The sequence below is a fragment of the Lepus europaeus genome, chromosome 6, assembly GCF_033115175.1.
Source record: "Lepus europaeus isolate LE1 chromosome 6, mLepTim1.pri, whole genome shotgun sequence".
NCBI lineage: Eukaryota > Metazoa > Chordata > Mammalia > Lagomorpha > Leporidae > Lepus > Lepus europaeus.
This window is the reverse complement of record NC_084832.1, coordinates 13,692,106-13,713,377: the sequence shown is the minus strand read 5'-3', so window position 1 is coordinate 13,713,377 and position 21,272 is coordinate 13,692,106. Positions and strand designations below refer to the sequence as shown.

At 45.3% G+C, this 21,272-nt stretch overlaps 1 protein-coding gene across 7 annotated transcripts in view; it reads right to left on the bottom strand.

Moving 5' to 3' along the window:
* DOCK9 (dedicator of cytokinesis 9) overlaps window positions 1-21,272 on the bottom strand; it is a 325,663-nt gene that overhangs the window by 168,795 nt on the left and 135,596 nt on the right. For all 7 annotated transcript variants that reach the window (XM_062193991.1, XM_062193993.1, XM_062193997.1 and 4 more), the window contains exon 2: window positions 11,758-11,874. In XM_062193991.1, coding sequence (XP_062049975.1) covers window positions 11,758-11,874 — 117 coding nt within the window. The remainder of the gene's footprint in view (window positions 1-11,757; window positions 11,875-21,272) is intronic.

Below are 21,272 nucleotides of genomic sequence, written 5' to 3'. Positions count from 1 at the left end.
CCAGGGCATCAGCAAGGCAGGACAAAGAGCTCTTCTGATGGTAGTATCTCTGTGGACGTTTACACATCTGTAAGAATTCACATTTTAGGACAGATGTTATCCCTGAATTATAATTAGGAAAAGTGAGTTTTAGGGAGGTTTGTCACTTAGCAAATGACCCAGAGTACTAAGCAACAGACCTGACCCTAAAACTCCTGTGGTCAGATGACTAAATCTTGGGTCTTGCCACCACTACCCCCTAAGGCTAGAGCATCCACCGTGCCTCTACTGGTACTCCATTCAGTGACATAACTTGAAGAAGGTATAAGAAGTATACTTGCATTTGTTGTCTGTGTATGACTCTGGTTGTCTTTCTTCAGACTGAAATTTCAGTTGCTACAAGGACAATAATTTCATGCAAATACCTAGCATGGTGAATATGCTTCAAGTTAACACATGTTCATTATCTGCATATTCCAATACGCCAACGTTCTGTCCTTTAAGGTCATGCCTCAGGAGGGCACATTTTCTCCTGTGTAAAGTTTCATTTATACGAGGGAAATTTCATTCACATCCTTCCCTGATTTCATCAGCACCATGCTGGTCTTGTCGGAGCAGGGTTTCAGCTCCTGGGATGACATCCAAAGTCGTATTTCAAACACAGAGGAGCAGAGATTATGCTCTGCAGATAAAAGGTTAAAGCAGGTGGGAAAGGTGAACTTGCTCAATTTGTCCTCTTTAAATCTCATGCGCACATTTGAATGTGATGTGGACTCAAGGCTGCTCAAAGCCACACTGGACACACTCAGCATCACCCAGGTGCTTGCAGGCAACCCTAGTTGAAAAAGGCAGAGACATGGACATGAAAGGGCCCTTTGATTCATAGGTACCATGAAAATTTTGGGCCTCATAAAAACATTAAATGGAACCTGATTATTTGGAAGCAAAACATGGATTTCTATTTCCTTCCTTCCTTCTTTCCTTCTTCCTTCCCTTTCATTTCCTTTCTTTCCTTTCTTTTAAGATTTTATTTAGGGGCTGGCACTGTGGCATAGCAGTTAAAGCTGCTGTTTGCAATGCCAGCATCCCATATGGGCACCGGTTCAAGTCCCGGCTGCTCCACTTCCGATCCAGTTCTCTGCTATGGCCTGGGAAAGCAATAGAAGATAGCCCAAGTCCTCCCTGCACCCATGTGGGAAGCCCTGGAGGAAGCTCCTGGCTCCTGATTTCAGATTGGCACAGCTCTGGCTATCGTAGCCAAAAATTGGGGAGTGAACCACCAGATGGAAAACCTCTCTCTCTCTGCATCTCCCCTCTCTGTGTAACCCTGTCAAATAAATAAATAAATCTTAAAAAATATTTTATTTATTTATTGAGAAGCAGAGTTATAGACAGAGAGAGGGAGAGATAGAGAGAGAGAGGTCTTTCATTCGGTGATTCACTCTCCAATGGCCGCAATAGACAGAGCTGTGCCAATACGAAGCCAGGAGCCAGGAGCTTCTTCCAGTTCTCCCATGCAGGCGCAGGGGCCCAAGCACTTAGGCGATCTCCTACTGCTTTCTCAGGCCATAGCAGAGAGCTGGATCAGAAGAGGAACAGCAGAGATAGGAACTGGTGCCCATATGGGATGCTGGCATGACAGGCAGAGGTTTAGGCTACTACGCCACAGTACTAGCCCAGATTTCTATTTTCTTGAAGGATTTGTTTTTCGTTTTAGTATGTTTTTACATGCAAACATATTTTGTTTCCCTCTCTTCTACTTCCTAATTTGCCACCTTGTGATACGCTCTACAACCTCAAAGGCAGCTGATGGCAAGGTCTCAAATCCACCCATTTGTTCAATAAATAGAAAGTGCCTATCACAGATTAACCACTGTTGTAGGAACTCTGCCAAATACAATGATGAATTTTCAAAAACCTACAGTTTGCAATTTAAAAAGCAACTGTGGTTTTTCTAATCTCATGGTGATTTTATTTTCTATTTGCATAGGAAATAGTAAGCAGTAGAAAGATATGCAATGAATACCATGGATTTAGTATATCCTTCATAAATTGCCATCTGCTTAACCCTAACTTAAGACACCACCTTCACTTTGTAGCTTCCTCTTGTCCATGCCTGCTGGTCATCTTCAATAACCTGAGACATATCCATTCATCACACAGACAAATCTGTCCTTCCGCCCCTCATTACTTACAAGTATGGTCTTCATTTATTCATTTCTATCTATTATAAGATTTTTATCATTCTCTCTGACCTAGTTAAAATGTGAGTTAAATGTTATTTAAAAGAGAGAGAGGAAGGAGAAAGGGAAGACAGGAAGGAAGGAGGAGAACATGACTTGACGTGGAGGAGAGCAGCACAGGGGGACTAACGGACTCAGCTATTCCCTTCTATTCTACAGGATGAACAAAATCTCAGGTTTACCTCCTTTGCACAGGTAATACTGTATATATGTGTCGTTTCATCTAGTCATTTATGTAGGTAATCTCAACTCCCCATTTGACCCGAAGTTTTTCCTAAGCACTGCATGGAACAAAAAGTATGTCACACAGTGTCTGCTCATTTAAACAAAGCCACTCTCCTCAACAGGCTGAGGAAAATATGAAGAAAATGATGACACACTTTGTAAACACAAAAACCAAGATGACAATCTTTTCTGTCATTATAGTTAACAGGAGCCACCACAGTTCCACTGAGTCACCCTGCTCCTGAGGACCCTGTCATGTGGTATTCTGTGTGAGCCTCCGCCCCCCAACATAACACAATCAGACATGTCCCCCAGAGTCTTGGGCATGTGGAGCATGGGGCCACGGCTGCCCATACTCCCTCCCGACAGATGGGCCTCCTTTGCCTACAACAGAGCATGGGGCTCCAGAGGTTCACCCTGGGATCAGCAAGGAAGGCGGCCAACCTGGGGAGTCAGCTCAGCTGAACCTCATTGGAAGACAGCGGGCTCAAGCTAGTCCCATTCCTAGCCTGTGTGCCTACCACTTCTGTTTAGAAAGTGTGGCACAAGTACAAAGTTAACAATGCTTCCTTGAGATGTTTTCCTGGCTGCTGATCTCAACCCTGGTAGAGAAGCAATTTTCACCCTTAACAAAGATTGTTCTTCCTTCAGTTTAGGAAAAGAACACTAAATTGGCACAATCTGAGGCTCACAGTCCTTGAAATTTGGTGAATTAAACAAGATGGCTTAGTGAAACAAAGAACAAATAAACAGTCAAAAATATTAATGATTTCAAATGTTCTTAAGGCATTTTCTTTTCCTGATGTATTTCTAGTAAGAAAGAAAGGTTTGGAAGTGCATCTTCAAGGGGTCCAGGAATCTATCTCATTATCCAATGCATTGGATAAAATATTCAAAATAACCACTTACAGAGGACTACTCACACACTCATATTTCAGTTTGATTTTTATCTATTATTTAAATTCAGTAGCCCTGTTGGTTGAGCTCAACATTTTTACATCTACTAATATTCTGAATGTCCGCCAAATGAGTTAATATTTTGTTACAAGCTGATTCACCCTATCTATGCTGGTTCACCCCCGAATGGCTGCAACAGGCCAGGCCAAAGCCAGGAGCGTGGCACTCCATCCCAACCTCTCATATGTGCAGGGGCCCAAGCATCTGGCCATCTTCCTCTGCTTTCCCAGGCACATTAGCAGGGAGTTGGATCAGAAGTGGAGCAGCCAGGACACAAACTGATACCCATATGGGATGCTGGTTTTGCAAGCAGCAGCTTAACCTGTTTGACTACAACGCCAGCCCCTAATTGTTTTCATCAAAATCTCAGATGAGAGGAGCCAAACCCTGGTTGATAATCTGTATATAATTATTATTATTAAATACCTACCCCGTACCATGCATTCTGTGTGCTTGAAAACTAAGATCCCTGACTTGTGGAGTTCACGTGAATCAACACAAACATATATTCATGTGTATGTGAAAAGAGGAATTAATAGAAACCAACAACTAGGTACAGAGGACCACGAATGCCAAAAGGGGTCTGAGAAGTGACAGTGGGCAAAGGCCTCACTGAGAAGGCTTACTTGAGACATGGCTTGCAGGAGGTGAGGGACAGCACGTGGAAGGGAGAGGTCCTAAGGCAGGGGACTAAGGAGGGAGAGGGGACCCCAAGGAGCACAGGGGGCAGGGAAGATGTGGGGGAGGCCAGAGCCAGTTAAGACCCAGGATGGGGACCTAGGGCAACAGGAACCCCTCACTGAACACAGGAGTGATGTCATCAACTTGCTGTTTAAACAATCACTCTGACTAGGAAGGGACAGGAAGTTGGAAGGGGGCACAGAGAGGATGGAAGACTAGAGAGGAGGCTACTGCATCAACCCGGCAAGACAGCAGAGGCAAGGGCTGTGGGCAGGGTTACGGCAATGAGAACAGGATGTCTCCGCCTCCCCGACTGCTTTCCAGACACTCATTCCTCCAAGCTGCCCTTGCCTGGGGCCAACCTCACACAGTTCCCTCAGCCCAAATCACCTCCAAATTTATCAACGCACGATCCTCACCCTGCTGGTTAGAGACAGAAGCATCCCCCATTCCATCAAAACTCCCCAGGAAGATCCTCAATTCCATCTCTGTAAGACTCCCAAAGAGCCTTGCCTCACAGCACAACCCCCTGCCATCCTGTATCTCCAGTCTCTTCGTTCCTGTTTCCCTCCTTAGCTCATCTGCCTGTTCTCCCAATCCTGCCCAATACCTCTCCCAGACCTGGCCACTGCTGTCAGCTATGATCCCCTTCCTCGTCTACTTCACGCTAACCTCTAGTCTCTCCCACTCAGTTCTTGAGCCCTGGCTCATTTCCAACTCCACTGACCTTTGTGGACACCTCCCCAGCAAGGGACTCCACTGCCTGCCTCTTCCAAACTCTCCCACGCTGCCTGCCAGGGCCCTGCAGTTTCCTGATTCTCCCCCAGCTTTCTGTCTCTGCTCCCTACCTCCCGTTGCTAAACTAAGGTGCTCCCCAGGCTGCAGTCCCCGTGGCGGCCTGCCATCATCTCAGCCCCGGTGGTTCCTGCCTCACATGTCTGCAGGTGAGTTCAGACCTTCCTCTGTAGTTCTGACTTCTCTCTCAGGCTGCTGCCTGTCTGCATTTCCAGCCACTTACAGGGCTACTAGCACCTGGACTGGCTACTAGTCCCACTGAGCTCTCAAACTGAACATTCCTGGAAGAGATTCCCAAGGGACTGGATTTCTCTCGTGACACTGGTCAGTCTCTTACTCGTCAGTCACATTAGTCCATGCTTTATCTCCTCTCAAAAGCAGGGACCCTGTCTCATAAACACCTCAAGAAGCTGAGCCTGTGCACAAGCAGAGCAAGTATAAACATCAGTTAAATAAACACACTCATCGACTTGGTACTCTCTGAAAAGTAAACTTTTTTTTTTTTTTTTTTTTTTTTGACAGGCAGAGTGAACAGTGAGAGAGACAGAGAGAAAGGTCTTCCTTTTTGCCGTTGGTTCACCCTCCAATGGCTGTCGCGCTGCGGCCGGCGCACCGCGCTGATCCGATGGCAGGGGCCAGGTGCTTATCCTGGTCTCCCATGCGGTGCAGGGCCCAAGCACTTGGGCCATCCTCCACTGCACTCCCTGGCCACAGCAGAGAGCTGGCCTGGAAGAGGGGCAACTGGGACAGGATCGGTGCCCCGACTGGGACTAGAACCTGGTGTGCCGGCGCCGCAAGGCGGAGGATTAGCCTAGTGAGCCGTGGCGCCGGCCTGAAAAGTAAACTTTTTAAGGAATATCTGACAATACATTATTGGCCACTATTTTCTGAAAAAGGCATCATTACTTGAACTGGAATTAAACTTCTCATCTCCTGAAGGTCCGGCCAGTGTCAATTCAGAAAAATCACTCGTCTCGGTTTTTTTGTGGCAGACCCAATCCTAGACATGAACTAACATCTCAGAAACCACAATGCCCAAGGAAAGCTGCACTGCTGGCCACTGAATTCCAACTAATAAAAACTTCGAGGAATTTATAAAAAAGAACACTTTTCAGTAAAAAAAAAAAAAAAAAGCCAAAAACAAAGTATTGAGATTATTTTTTTTGGCAGCATACAATAAAAAAAGCCAGGACAAAACACCATGAAAAAAATATTTTCTTTTCAAAAGGACAGATGGGAAATGAGATCAGGGACTTCCAGGCCTTTGTAAGTAGTGGGGCTTGGCTTCCTCTCCAGGTCAGTGGTTTGTAGATCACTATCAGTTCATGTAAGTAGGAGAGGAAAAGAACCAGAGAAAAAAATAAAAATCAGGATGTTATTGAAAGGGAAATGGAGTAACCACATTTTTCTGCACAATGCTGAGAACCCTCTAGGATTCTCCTGTATTTAAACATCTCCAAAGGGGAAAATTTCCAGGATTTTCAGTGACAGATCATCTTTGCTCTATATTTCCACCCTTCATTTTAAATTCTCAGGCTAAGACACAAATATTGATAATATACCGCGAATATCTGAAAGAAATGCACCTGAGTAACCATTCCTCATCCTGACTTTGCCCATCGTTCTAATGACAACAGCTTCAACCCAGAGCACAGAAATGCTATAATAACATGCTCTGTTTTAAAAACTGTGATAAAGTACGCAAAACATAAAATGTATAGTCCTGACTTCTAAGGGAACATACAGGGGTATTAAGGACGTTTGCAAAGTTGTGCAATCCTCCCAACCACCCATCTCCTCCAACCACCCATCTCCTCCCAAACACCCATCTCCTCCAACCACCCATCTCCTCCCAAACACCCATCTCCTCCCAACCACCCATCTCCTCCCAAACACCCATCTCCTCCCAACCACCCATCTCCTCTAACCACCCATCTCCTCCCAAACACCCATCTCCTCCCAACCACCCATCTCCTCCAACCACCCATCTCCTCCCAGCCACCCATCTCCTCCAACCACCCATCTCCTCCCAACCACCCATCTCCTCCCAACCACCCATCTCCTCCAACCACCCATCTCCTCCCAACCACCCATCTCCTCCAACCACCCATCTCCTCCAACCACCCATCTCCTCCCAAACACCCATCTCCTCCAACCACCCATCTCCTCCAACCACCCATCTCCTCCCAAACACCCATCTCCTCCAACCACCCATCTCCTCCCAAACACCCATCTCCTCCAACCACCCATCTCCTCCCAAACACCCATCTCCTCCAACCACCCATCTCCTCCCAAACACCCATCTCCTCCAACCACCCATCTCCTCCCAAACACCCATCTCCAGAACTCTTTTCATCTTGCAGAACTGAAACTCCATACTCTTTAAACAACAGCTTCCCGTCCTCTCTGCCCGTAGCTACTGGCAACCACTGTTCTCTTTTGTTTCCATTATTTTGATTGCTCTAGGTGTCTCGTGTAAATGGAGCCATACAGTATTTTTCCTTTAGTCACTGGCTTATTTCAATTAGCATAATGTCCTCAAATGTCACCCACGTTACAGGATGTGGCAGGATTTTTTTCCTGTCAAGCCTGAATTTTATTCCGTTATATGGAGACATCACATTTGTTCATGCATTCATCGGGCGGGGGACACATGTGTTCTTCTGCCTCTTGGCTACTGTGAAAGAGCTGTTGTGAGAGCATCTCTTCCAGGCTTTGCTTTCAAGACTGCTGTGTACACACCATGCTCTTGTTACGCTTCCATACAAAAACTGCCCCTGATTTTCTTACACCAAACACCAAAGGCTAATATTGATAAAATACAAACAGTACCCACAAATTGCCCTTTATCATTCTTCTTTCAGTTTACTACTATTTCTGTCACTCTGCATAAACACAAGAACCATAGTAATCTATGTAACAAAATCAGAATACAAGGAATTTAAAAATGCAGATTCAGCAGCTTGATCACAACATCATGGCCTGTTACAAGGACGCCCACTTCACGGAGAATCGTGCCTGGGAATCAAATTCTTTGTCTCTCCGGACAGGAAAGTAGGGTCCTTGGCACTACATTCAGCTATACAAAGACTTGTCATTTCATAAGTGGTAAGTCAACTTACTTATCTTGATCTAAAACATTTTGATTTAAAGGTTATCACCTCTGTTGAACTGCCTGTTAATAGTTACCTACAATTTTGCTTATGGAGAAGTAAGTTCTCAGATGTTTGCCAAGGAAAACTGGTAAGGCCACAAAACTTAAAGAAAAATTAAAGTCCATTAGCTGCCAGAAAATATTTTTTTAAGACTCCATTTCAACTGCATTTTTTTTTTTTTAAATTTCAGAAATTATCTAGTTTCCACAAAATCAACCATTGTGCCGGCACTCATTTCTACAAATCTAATCATTGGGATTTCCTCAGGTGCCAAACATTATTAATATTTACTTCTTTTTTAGAAAGATTTTTATTAATTATTTGAAAAGCAGAGTTACAGCAAGAGAGAAGGAGAGGCAGAGGGAGATGTGCCATTTGCTAGTTCACTCCCTGCACGGATGCAAAGGCCAGGGCCAGGGCTGAGCAAGGGCAAGGCCAGGAGCCAGGAGCTTCTTCTGGATCCCACGTGCGTGCAGGGCCCAAGCACTTGGGCTGTCTTCTGCTTCCTTCCCAGGTGCATGAGCAGGGAACTGTATTGGAAGTGGAGCAGCTGGAACTCGAATTAGCACCCATATGGTTATGCAGGTGGCAGCTTAATTAACCCACTGCCTCACAGCGACAGCCCCAATATTTAATTCTTCAATGAAAGAAAAAAAACCTTGGGGGCCAGCTGCTTCACTCTGGATCCAGCTCCCTGGTAATGCACCTGGGAAGGCAGCAGAGGATGGCCCAAGTGCTTAGGTCCCCACAGCTATGTGGGAGACCGGAAGAAGCTCCTGGCTCCTGGCTTCAGCCTGGCCCAGCCCTGGCTGTTGCGGCCATTTGAGGACTGAACCAGCGGATAGAAGACCTGTCTGTCTGTCTCATCCTTCTCTCTCTATAACTCTACTTTTCAAATAATTAAAATAAATCTTAAAAAAAAAAAAAAAGGCTCTAGAAGAATGAATGATCACCAAGATCCAAAGCACCAGGGTCTCCTGCTAAAAAGCCAGGCCAAGTGCCCATAACTCTGCTGTCCCTGACTCTGGCAGATTGTGCACTGATCATTTGATTTTCATAAAACCCACATTTATTTCACATATGTCATTGCTGTAAACACATTTCTTCCATCCTCAGGCAAGTACAGCCAACAAATCTTTCTTCCATACAATTAATTTCCAGACAATCGTAGATGAACTTAGGATCCAACAATAAGGGCTCAATGTCAACACGTATCCTACTCATGAAATGTACAAATGTATCATCACTGCCCACGCTTCTATCTTAGTGAATTATCTTTCTGAATAATTCGTCAGAAACTTACATGAAATTCTATTATCTTAATAGTTTGTTAACAGGGGCCGGCGCCGTGGTGCAGTAGGTATTAATCCTCTGCCTGCGGCGCCAGCATACCACATGGGCACCGGTTCGAGTCCCGGCTGCTCCACTTCCAATCCAGCTCTCTGCTGTGGCCTGGGAAAGCAGCAGAAGATGGCCCAAGTCCTTTGGCCCCTGCACCCACATGGGAGACCGGCAAGAAACACCTCGCTCCTGGCTTCAGGTTGGCTCAGCTCCAGCCACTGCGGCCATCTGGGGAGTGAACCAAAGGAAGGAAGACCTTTCTCTGTCTTTCCCTCTCACTGTCTGTAACTCTACTTCTCAAATAAATAAATAAAATCTTTAAAAAAAAATAGTTTGTTACCATTGTTTGATTATTTAAGTGTGATAGTGCAAATCACCCCCTCAGAATAGCACTTTGCTCATTTGACTATCTCCTAACTTACTTGCCATCTTCTGTTATGAAACAAAACACTTCTAATGAGTTTCCGAGGCCTCTAATAATACAACAATAATTCTATTCCTACTCTGCCTTAGAAAACAGACAGAAGGAACCGCGGCACTGCCGATTCACTGTACTCATCCGCTAATCACATGTTTAATAACACCTCCAGGATAATTTAGTAAGAAAGCACAGTGAAACGGCCTCACCTGATGAGAAAGTGGGACCAGCACCCAACCTTGACTGGGACCTACTGCAATGACATTATGGAGATCAAAGCTGAAATTTAAGCCCCTTTATCTTTGGAAAAACTTCCCCCAAACAGAAAATAACTTGCTCATTCATCCTTGGCCAGCAAAACATCAGGGAGTTCTTTGCCTTTCCTCGAATATCTGTGCCTGGTATCACCAGAGAAGTACTTAAAGGCAAGAGGGATAAAGGAGTATTTTTCAAAGCCTTAATCACCTGATTCTACAATTGCTGAAACATCCAAGCTCCTTGTCTTTGGAGAAAGATGAAGCTAAATTAACTTTTTCTTAGTTTTTGGTTTGCTTCTTAAGCAATCTTATCTCAGATCTGCAAATATAACTGTATTCTAGGTTGCAAAAAAAAAAAAAGACTTTGCTACTCTAATTAATACTCTAATTAAGAAGAAAACATACTTCATACTCAGGGAAACTTGAGATAAACTTCTGCTTCCTCAGAGAATAATACAAGAAAATTTATCAACATGAAGCACAATTTGCAATCATTTTATTTTGTTTCTCATTTGTTGCCGAATCACAGCCAAGCAGTATTACTTGAGAAAGAATGAAAGAATACTCATTTTTCAGCTTATGGGTATCTCCAGCTATCAGAGTGAATATTTGTGGAAATTTCCACCTTTGAAGTAAACCGAAGTCTCTTAAATTTCGTGAGAGAAGAACTTCAAGGATTGTAACTTAACAACTGTTATCAGTGTAGAAGTTCTAAAGACAATTCAATATGTATAAAATTGTCAACAGCACAGGTTATCTTCTGGGGTGTAAGATTAGAAAGAACAGAGTGGAATCTTTTAATGTCAATTATTTCAATATTTGCCTGTTTCATTTAATTTTTACAAGTATATAGTGCTTTTTGAGTTAAACAAGAAAACCAATGAAAATTAAACAAGATAAGGTAGCTCAGTTCACGGAAGTCAGGGCTTGGATGGTAATGGCATCAGGTAAAGAAGTGTCCAGGTAAGATTCTTCTGTTCCAGACAAGTACAGGCCAGGTCACAGGAGGGCGAGGGCAGTAACCACAACCTCCAAACAGATGGAGGTGACTCTAGGTTGCCAGGCATTCGCAACCACTGGGTTTCTGCGATGAAGAACGCTATCCTGGCTCCTCGACAGACCTAGAGCCTCCTGTGGGTCCTTTATTCACAGGCTACAGCATCAACAGGAGCTCACAGTAAGAGTTGCAGTGAGTCCTACACATTCCCTCCAAGGAACAGCACAGTGCCTACCTCACCGCACAGAGGTAGACCTGCTGGCATTCCCACTAAACAGGGCCTCTTCTCTGGGAGCCTACACTCAGGTGAGGGCCTCCTGTGGCAGGTGCCCAAAGCGCCTCTCTGAAGGGAGGCATGGAAAAGCTTCCCACTGCCCCCAGAGAAGCCCTTCCTTCATCTTCCAACATCACTGGCCAAAAACATATGAACCTAAACCTAAATCAGTACCTGTGCCCACTAAACCAAACCAGAGTAGCATTGTTATGCAAGATCTCTCACTCTCACTGATGCACACATACACCCCTCTATATCTTTGCACATGCATAATATTGCTTAAAAACCATTACACTATTAGCTCATGAAGGAAATATATAATGACAACTATCCTCTTAAAAACAACATTTTTTAAACATCATAAACAATAAATCAATAGATAGGAACTGTCCACAGACCAATCGCCGGACTCCACTGACAGAAACATGGAGTTACCTGGAAGTCATCGTAAGGGAAGAGGAGCATCTCCCTCAAGCAGTCGTTCAGGATCTGAGTCTTCTTCTGCACGATGACATTTTCATAGTCCAGGGGCTCAATGAGCTTTGGCTTGGCCTGGAAGGCAAAAGATAAATAACTGAAACATGCTTATAGAGAGTAATTCCTTCAGATTAAAGACCTTTATCCATCACATTCCATACGTTCTGCATTCTCCAGCTACACCACAAGCAGAGTGTGTTATTTTTACCATCAGCAAGGAACACAAACAAGAGATAAAAATTGCTTTCAAATGGGACAAAAGACCCTTCGTGGTACCCTGTCTACACAGAGTGAAACGCGAACAATGTCTGCATCCTGCTAGGCTGTTCAGTCATTTCTTGAGTAACCCATGGCTAGGTCAGCTCCTTCCAACTCTTGGCTTCTACCAGAGATGCCCCAATGGTTAGGGTCCAGCCCTGGCTTGGCAGTGAAGGCTGAATATGCTCCTAATTCGGCACCATTCTTCCTGTCCCATGGTCCAAATGTATCCAGGAACTATCTCATACAAGGTTCATAAGGGAGGGCCAGCGCTGTGGCACGGCAGGTTAAGCCACCACTTGCAGCACCAGCATCACACATGGGATCCAGTTCAAGTCCTGGCTGTTCTACTTCCAATCCAGTTCCCTGCTACTGTGCCTTGGGAAGCAGCAGAAGACGGTCCTAAGTCCCTGCCATCCACATGGGAGACCCAGAAGAAGCTCCTGGCTTTGGCCTGGTCCAGCCCCATCCTAATGGCCATTTGGGGAGTGAACCAGCAGATGGTAGATTTTTCTCTCTGTGTGTCTCCTCTCTCTCTGTAACTCTTCCAAATAAATAAGTAAATCTTTAAAAAGAAAAAAAAAAAGGCTCCACAAAACACTTCTTTGAGTTTCACAACATCCTTCTCTACCCTGGAATATCTATACACTTACATATATAATACCTGAATACAGAAGACTATGAACTGGACCAAAACCAAGCAAACAAAAAGTACCAAAAGTACTGCTTAAACAGAGGCCTGGGGTGGGGGGGCCCTCAGGGAGAGGGATGTCTGTCTGTCGCTTTTTCCACTGAGTGGAAAAAGAGGTAACTGGCAAGTGGGGAAAGAAAGCAGAGTACAACATTTCTTGCCATTTTCAAAGCCAGTCGCTTCAGTAAAAATCCCTTTTCAATCATCAGTCAACACCATCACATTTACAGATCACCTTCCATATGCCAGGCACCAACTGGCTAACTATGAAACATCATACTGAATGCTGTAACAGGTGTTTATACATGTAGGATGGTATCAGAAGTAACCAAGGGACCGGCACTGTGGCGTAGTGGGTAAAGCCACTGCCTCCAGTGCCAGCATCCTAAATGGGCACCAGTTCGAGTCTCAGCTGCTCCACTTCTGATCAAGCTCTCTGCTATGGCCTGGGAAAGCAGTTCAGGATGGCCTAAGTGTTTGGGTTCCTGCACCCATGTGGGAGACCCAGAAGAAGCTCCTGGCTCCTCGCTCCTGGCTTCGGATCGGCACAGCTCCAGCCGTTGCAGCCAACTGGGGAGTGAACCAGTGATGGAAGATCTCTCTCTCTCTCTCTCTCTCTCTCTCTCTCTCTGTGTAACTCTTTCAAATAAATAAATAAATAAATCTTTAAAACAAAAAGTAACCAAATACATTGTATCATAGTTACCATAAGATTTTTAAATTTCTTTTTATTTATTTGAGAGGCAGAGAGAGACAAGGCTTCCATCTGCTAGCCCACTCCTCAAATACCAGCTGCTCCACTTCTGATCCAGCTCCCTGCTAATGCACCTGGGAAAGCAGTAGAAGATGGCCCAAGTCCTTGGGCCCCTGCACCCACGTGGGAGACCTGGATCAAGCTCCTGGCTTCAGCCTGGCCCAGCTTTGACTGTTGCGGCCATCTGAGCAGTAAACAAGTGCATGGAAGGACTCTTTCCTCTTTCTCTGTCTCTCCTCCTCTCTAACTCTTTCAAATAAAATTAACAGATCATTAAAAACCAATCTGGGCCAGCGCCACGGCTCAACAGGCTAATCCTCCACCTGCAGCGCCGGCACACCGGGTTCTAGTCCCGGTTGGGGCGCCGGATTCTATCCCGGTGGCCCCTCTTCCAGGCCAGCTCTCTGTTGTGGCCCAGGAAGGCAGTGGAGGATGGCCCAAGTGCTTGGGCCCTGCACCCACATGGGAGACCAGGAGAAGCACCTGGCTCCTGGCTTCGGATCAGTGCAGCGCGCCGGCCACGGCAGCCATTGGAGGGTGAACCAATGGCAAAAGGAAGACCTTTCTCTGTCTCTCTCACTGTCCTCTCTGCCTACCAAAAAAAAAAAAAAAATCTGACGTACTTAATCTCAGTCAATGCCATACATATCAGTGACAATTTATATGCAGAAAATACATTAAAGATATCTGGTAAGTGACCGAGGATGATGTTTTCCCCAAATGCATTTCCCAGCCTCCCTGTGGTTAGGTGCAGCCACGTGACTGCCTTTTGGTCAATGTCATATGGCTGGAAGAGACGTGACACACCCTTCGCTCTGCCAGCCGCTTACATAGGATCTACCCAGGAGCGAGTGGAGCCCTGAGATAGAAGGAGACTAGCTCTTTGAATAACCCTGTACAAGGCACCTGCTCAAATCGAGTCCTGAAGCACTCCATCAGCAAGAACTGAAATAGTTATCTGCACAGCAATCAGCTTTCTCTGAGTATATATGCATATACCTACGAAGGGTCTTCAAAATGTTCATGGAAAATGAGCAGTATGAAGAAACTGTACACTGGTTCAAGACCCAGCTGCTCCACTTCCAATCCAGCTCCCTGCTAATGTGGCTATGAAAGCAGCAAAAGATGGCCCAAGTGCTTAGGCCCCTGCACCCACAAGGGAAACCCAGGAAAGAGCTCTGTCCTCCTGGCTTCAGTCTGGCCCAGCCCCAGCCATTGTGGCCATTTGAGAAGTGAACCAGCAGATGGGAGGTTCTCTCTCTCTCTGTCTCTCTCCTCCTCCTCCTCCTCCTCTCTCTATAACTTTGCCTTTCAAGTAAATTTTTAAAAATGCAAAAAAAATGCATGGATTTTTAAAATTTTCTACACCAAAATAAGCTTATCTTTTAATTCCATTTTTCTATGAATTTGTGAAATACCCTTGTTAAATGCTCATATTTAACTTCAATTATTTGATTTAAATAGACTCTCTAGAGTCTAAAGAAAAAAGCAACACCCAAACAGTGCATAATTATAATTAGGTTAGACATGATACAGAGAGTAAAAAACATAAAATTTAAAACATTAAGGCTAATATAGTGAAAGTCCAGGTAAATTATAATTGATAATAGTGGAAATCTAGGTAATTCCTACTAAAATGTTTGTATTTTAAATTGGTTTTGCATTTAAAAAAGGCAAAAAGACTTAAGCAAAGTAACTATTTTTGAAAATAAGAACTGCCATGGAAAATGAAAACAGTCTCCAAAATAGTTTAATTGAATTTTAAACTTGATTCATCCCTTTATTTCTATTTGTTATATTTCATATAGTAACCAGTCAACAAATGCTCATCGGCAAAACGAATGAAGATCATGATTACAAACACTGTCCTTAGAAACCAAGACCATAATCCTAACACAACCCAAATACGCACACACAGCTTTCTAAGCTTCCATTTCACAGGGGTCAGATGGAGAAGCACTGCAGGGTGGGACAGACGCCACTCTCCCCTGGCTGTGGCATCTACCACGTAGCAGCAGGTCAGGAAGCTACTCTCCATGCCGGCCCGGGGCTAGGTGTAACCCCTCGCACCCCTTCATACAGGTAAGGTGGAGGTTCCTCAAGGCTCCATGTCAGAGGTCGGTGGCGCAGCGTGAGCCCTGCGGAGGAAGGGCTTTCCTGGTTCAGGCTTTCTCATTGGGGTTTGGTTTTGTTTTGCTCTGTTGTCTGCGTGGTACTTCTGTGGTGCATACCGTCCAGAATATTACACTGGCACCCCCACAGCAACTTCTGGGAAGCCCTGCTTCCCCGGGGGCCATGCCCACCAGCGCCAGCCTACAGCATCTCGGCACATTTTATCATCCTTCCTTAGGCCGCAGACACAATTCCTCCAACTGGACCTGACTTAGCTTTGGGTGCGACTAGGGGCTCTTCCAAGTGCATTTTTCCCCTTGGGTTCTAGTCTCTAGGCCCAGCAGAAAGGCAATGCCATACCCACTGTTGCTAACACGAACCTGCTCCTGTCACTTCCTCTAGTGGGACAACATGCCCCTTCCACCACGACGCCTGATGACAACCCCTCAAGCCAGTGGGCTACAAATATTATTGTAACAACAGATTCCTTCCCCTAAAAACAAATCCCACACACAACACAAACCTGGCATGCAGAACTTCATCCTGTAACAGGGGCACCACCTTCCTCGCCCCCTATGAGGGGGCCTTTGCCTTTCCTGAGCTGTGCAAGCTTGGTCGGTATCAGTCCTGGCTCCTGGCTGGGGATGCATCTCACCAGGCCTTGGGGTACAGGAGCAGCTTATCCCATCAACTATCAGCGCCTTCAGGCAAGGCTGGGTTCTGTCATCTGTGTGCCTCTTAGCTTCCAGCCCAGGACCCAGAGACATATTTACTAGGGGCTTAAAGCTTAATACCCCTGCTTGTACGGCCCCCTCTCCGGGCAGTTTGTGTACAATTCAATCATTGCTGGATATCCAGGCCTAGGAAGATTTCCAGGAGCACACTCACTGTGCCCACCCAACACCAGGACACGGGGCAAAACGAGAGCCCACAGGGCAATACAGAAAAGTCCCAAGGAATTTGGTCCTAAAATTATTTAAGGGGGCAGGGCCGGTACTATGGCGCAGTAGGTTAATCCTGCACCTGCAGTGTCGGTATCCCAGATGGGTGCCAGTTCTAATCCCGGATGCCCCACTTCTGATCCAGTTCTCTGCTGTGGCCTGGGAAAGCAGTAGAAAGTGCTTTGGTCTCTGCACCCTGAGTGGGAGACCCGGAGAGGCTCCTGGCTCCTGGCTTCAGATTGGCCCAGCTCCAGTCGTTGCAGCCATTTGGGGAGTAAACCAGCAGATGGAAGACCTCTGTCTCTCCCTCTCACTGTCTGTAGCTCTACCTCTCAAATAAATAAATAAAATCTTTAAAAAATTACTAGGAAAATTAAGAATATTAATATTAAGAAAAGTTAAGAATATTAAGAAAAGTCACTGCACAAACTGAGAATGTTCCAAAATCATACCAGTCATATACAAAAGAAACTTAATTTTTTCACCAATCCTAAAAATTTCTGTGACGTTAACAGATGTGAAACTGGAAGGAACTTTTCTAAACTATCAGTGACAAAATACACATTTTTGCTAATCATGCCAAGGGAAAGACTGAATGATCTGTTCTTGCCTTAAAGAATGATAAAACAAAATCATGATCTCATGAAGAGGTGATAAGAAAATATGAAACCAAAAAAATATAGAGAAGAAAGTATTATAGAGGTGTGTCAAGAGGCTCATTGATAAAAACATGTTGTTTCTGTGGACTTTTGGCATTTATGGCTTGGGCTAACTTCTTAAAATCTATTTGCTGTGATTTCTGCTCAAATTCTAAAGAAATAAGTACTCACTTCCATGACTCAGTTTATCAAATTTTGAATATTTTTTTGTAAATAAGACCCCCCTCCAAGTTCTATAAGCTTTGTCACAAAACTTGGCTCTGACCTGATATACTACACAGATGTAGATCAAATCGAAGGCAGGGTAGTAGAGGTAAGGAAAGCTAAGCATATATTCACATGGGTTAGGCTGTTGGGTTGTTGGGCTCAGTCAATGCATGCAAAAGGCATGAACTGCAAAATTATAGGCGTATAATAAATGCAGCTAAATATCCACATAACAGGTTTCTTTCTTTTAAACATTTTTTTTTTTTTTTGAGAGAATGCTCCCCATACATTCAATTTTACCAATTTGTTTATAAAAACTTTCCTCCACCTTCCAGGAACACATGGAATAAAAAGGACAGCAACAGCAGGAACGTGCACAAAGAAAGAAAAACAAAAGCTCCAACGCAGAGATGACTGTAAAAGAGATGATACTGAAACCCAGGGACACAGCCCAGAGAACACATAAACAGATGTTTACATCATAAACTGAACCGAGTGCTGAGTTAGCTGATTCCGGGAGGACTGAGAAGAACCACAGCTGGGGGTGAGGGTGTTCAGAGAAGCACTTTAGACCCTTTCCCACGCAGGCAGCTCTGGGAAAGCAACAGGACCTAGGGTTCCAAAGGAGAGAAGAGAAGGCAGGAGGGAAACCCTAACAAACACTGCTCGCACACAGTTATGCGACACTTCCCAGGGAAAAGACAGAGGTAGGTTCAGCAAGGAGATCTGAGAGGCCCAGGGCCCACAGAGTCTGCAACAGAACACCAAACCTTGGCTCCGTGGAGGAGACCCGGCAGAACCACCAAAGGCAAGGGGCATATGATCAGAATGGTCAGGGAGCAAGGGGGCCTCATCTCAAGGGACAGCGTGGGCACAGGTCACTGACAACCTGCCAATCCCCCATGCTGAGCACAGCAGCTGGTGGCATGGCAGAATTCCAGCCGTGACACTTCCCTAAGCTCTCACAGACGCCCGGGCCACCAGGTCCTTTCTAGGCTTTCTGAACTCACTCCTCTGAAAGCGTTTTCAGCTTGGGGCTGGCAGTCCAACGTGCAGACTGAAATTCCAGGTCAAAAGGCAGTCAGAAGCAGGGACTCTCAGTGCCAGGAAAATTGCCTCTGCAGTCCAGCAGACCTGGAGAGCAGCCGCCCACAAAACGAGTTCAGCTTAAGCAAGATAAGTACAACATCTCAATAACCATGGGAAGAGCTAAGCTCCAAGGCCCACAAATTCCATTGCTCTTCCCTTGGACATGTCAGCTTCTTGTGAGCTTACTAGTTGCTTCTTGTCTTTGTGTCTCTGGTTATTAAATGTTAACACAAGCTGAAATCCTGAATGTCGCTTCTTGAAATAGCAGGCTGAGGAAATGGCAGCTCTTGGAACATCCTATTTTAAGAAGTAAGAAATATTAAATCCTGCTTATAAAGAATTTAGGACTTCCTTGATTCATCTGCATGGCTATAAAAGCTACTGGATGGGCTGAGATAAAAATCCCTCATGAAATTTGCTCCATTTTCAGTCTAATGTTACTAACAGGACATCAGCACTACTGCCGGGGATGGAGATACAGCAGCTTACAGTAAGACGGAAGGGGCAGGGGTGGGCACTGTGGTGCAGCAGGTTAAATTGCCACACGCAACAGTGTGTGAGTTCTGGCTGCTCCACTTCTGATCCAGCTTCCTGCTAATGCACCCAGGAAGCAGCAGGTGATGGCTCAAGGACTTGAGTCACACAGGAGACCTGGATGGAGTTCCTGGCTCCTAGCTTCAGCCCGGCCCAGACCCAGTTGTCAAGGTCACCTGGGAAGTAAACCAATGGATGGAAGACTATTTCTCTCTCTCTCCCTCTCTCCTTCCCCGCCCCCAAATGACTCACTCAGCCTTTTGAAGACAACTGCTAATGAGGGTGAGTCACACAAGCCTTGCTACACTACCATCTTGAACACAACTCTCACTACATACTGCCACCAAGAACTTCTTCAAGTTTTCAGATTGAAGAACCCCATGTTCCCATAATTACAGTGGGCACAGGAGATTAAGAGCTGCCTCCTTCTCCTTATGAAAATGCAGTCAGCAGTTACATGCTCCTTCTCCCCACAAGTATTCACTAAGCCTGTATCCATGTACTGTGCTGGGACTTTAGGACAGCAAGATACAAAGGACACCGCCGGCCCCAGAGAGCTCCCAGTCAGAGGGACGACAGATGTGTGAACAAGGAGGGCAGAATGGATGGCAGCAATGGGACGCAGACATGGTATGGGCCCACTAGAATGAACCTGAGCTTCTCCCCCCCCCCCATGCTAGATTGTAAACCCCCTGAGGGCAAAGATGTCTGCTTCATTCACTACTCTCTCCAGCACCTGACACAGTGCAGGCAATCAGTAACTCTATGTAGGTGGAGTGAGAGAAGGAAGCTGCTGGAGCTGAGTCTAAGAGAGAACAGGTCAGAGAGGCCACCTCAGTCCTGTGGAAATGGCTACTATCAACAAGACAAAAGGTGAAGTGTGGAAGATGTGAAGAGAAGAACCCATTTATGTGCAGTTGGTTGGAATCTCAATTAGCACAGCCATGACAAAAACAACATCAAGGTTTCTCCAATTACTAAAAACGGAACCACCATATGATCCCGCAGTCCCACTACCTGGTATACATCCAAAAGCAGTGAAATCAATGTTGAAAGGCTATCTTTACTCCTGCGTTCACTGGAGCATTATCCAGGGAGCCTAGATATGGCATCAACCTAAATACCCATCAGTGGATGAACGGATAAAGAAAATGTGTCATGTGTGTATTACATAAAAAAAAGCATTACTCTGTCACTTGCGACAATGAGGATGAATTTAGAAGACACGGTTAGGTGAAATAATCCAGGCACGGAGACACAAGTACTGAGTGATTTCATCACATGTGCAACCTTAAAAAGTTGATCTCGCAGAATTTGAAAGCAGAACAGTGGCTACAGAGGTTGGGGAGGGTAGTGGAGAGGCAGAGATGGGAAGAGATCAGTTAACCAGCTGTTACAGTTAGATAGGCAGAGTGAGTTCTGGTGTTCCATGGCACAGTAGGGTGACTATGGTTAACAATAACGTGCATATTTCAAAATAGCTGGAGGAAATGATTTGAATGTTCTCTCCATAAAGAAATAATAAACGGTTAAGGTGATGGATATGCTAATTACCTTGACTTGATCATTGTTAAATGTAAACATGTATCAAAACATCACTGTGGGGCCAGCACTGTGGCAGAGCAGGTAGTGGAGCAGGTAAAAGTACCGCTTCATGTGCTGGCATCCCATATGGTACCAGTTCGAGTCCCAGCTGTTCCACTTCCTTCCAGCTTCTTGCTAATGTGCCTGGGAAAGCAGTGGAGGATTGCACAGTGCTTGGGTCCCTGCACCCCTGTGGGAGACCCAGAAGAAGCTCCTGGCTCCTGACTTCGGACCAGCCCAGCTCCAGGAGGCCATGGCAGCCATTTGGGCGGTGAACCAGCAGATGAAAGATCTCTCTGTCCCTCCCTCTCTTTCTCTAACTCTGCCTTTCAAATAAACAAATCTTTAAAAAAAAAAAAAATCACTGTACTCCATATTTGTGTAAAATCATTACTTATCATTCAAAAACCAAAACTAGAGAGAAACAGATGAACAAGTCAGCCAGGATTCAGGGTGGACTGAGAATCCCCTGCAGAGAAAATGGAGAAACCAGGATGTGTGCTCACGGATAGGACTAGATTTTGTGGGGCCTCGAACCTGTGTAACAGAAGTGGAAGAGGAGTTAACAATGTGAAACAATCAGTTAAAATTGTTGGAGTCCCTCCAGGATCCTGAAACTTAAGCTTCATTAGCTTCACAATAAA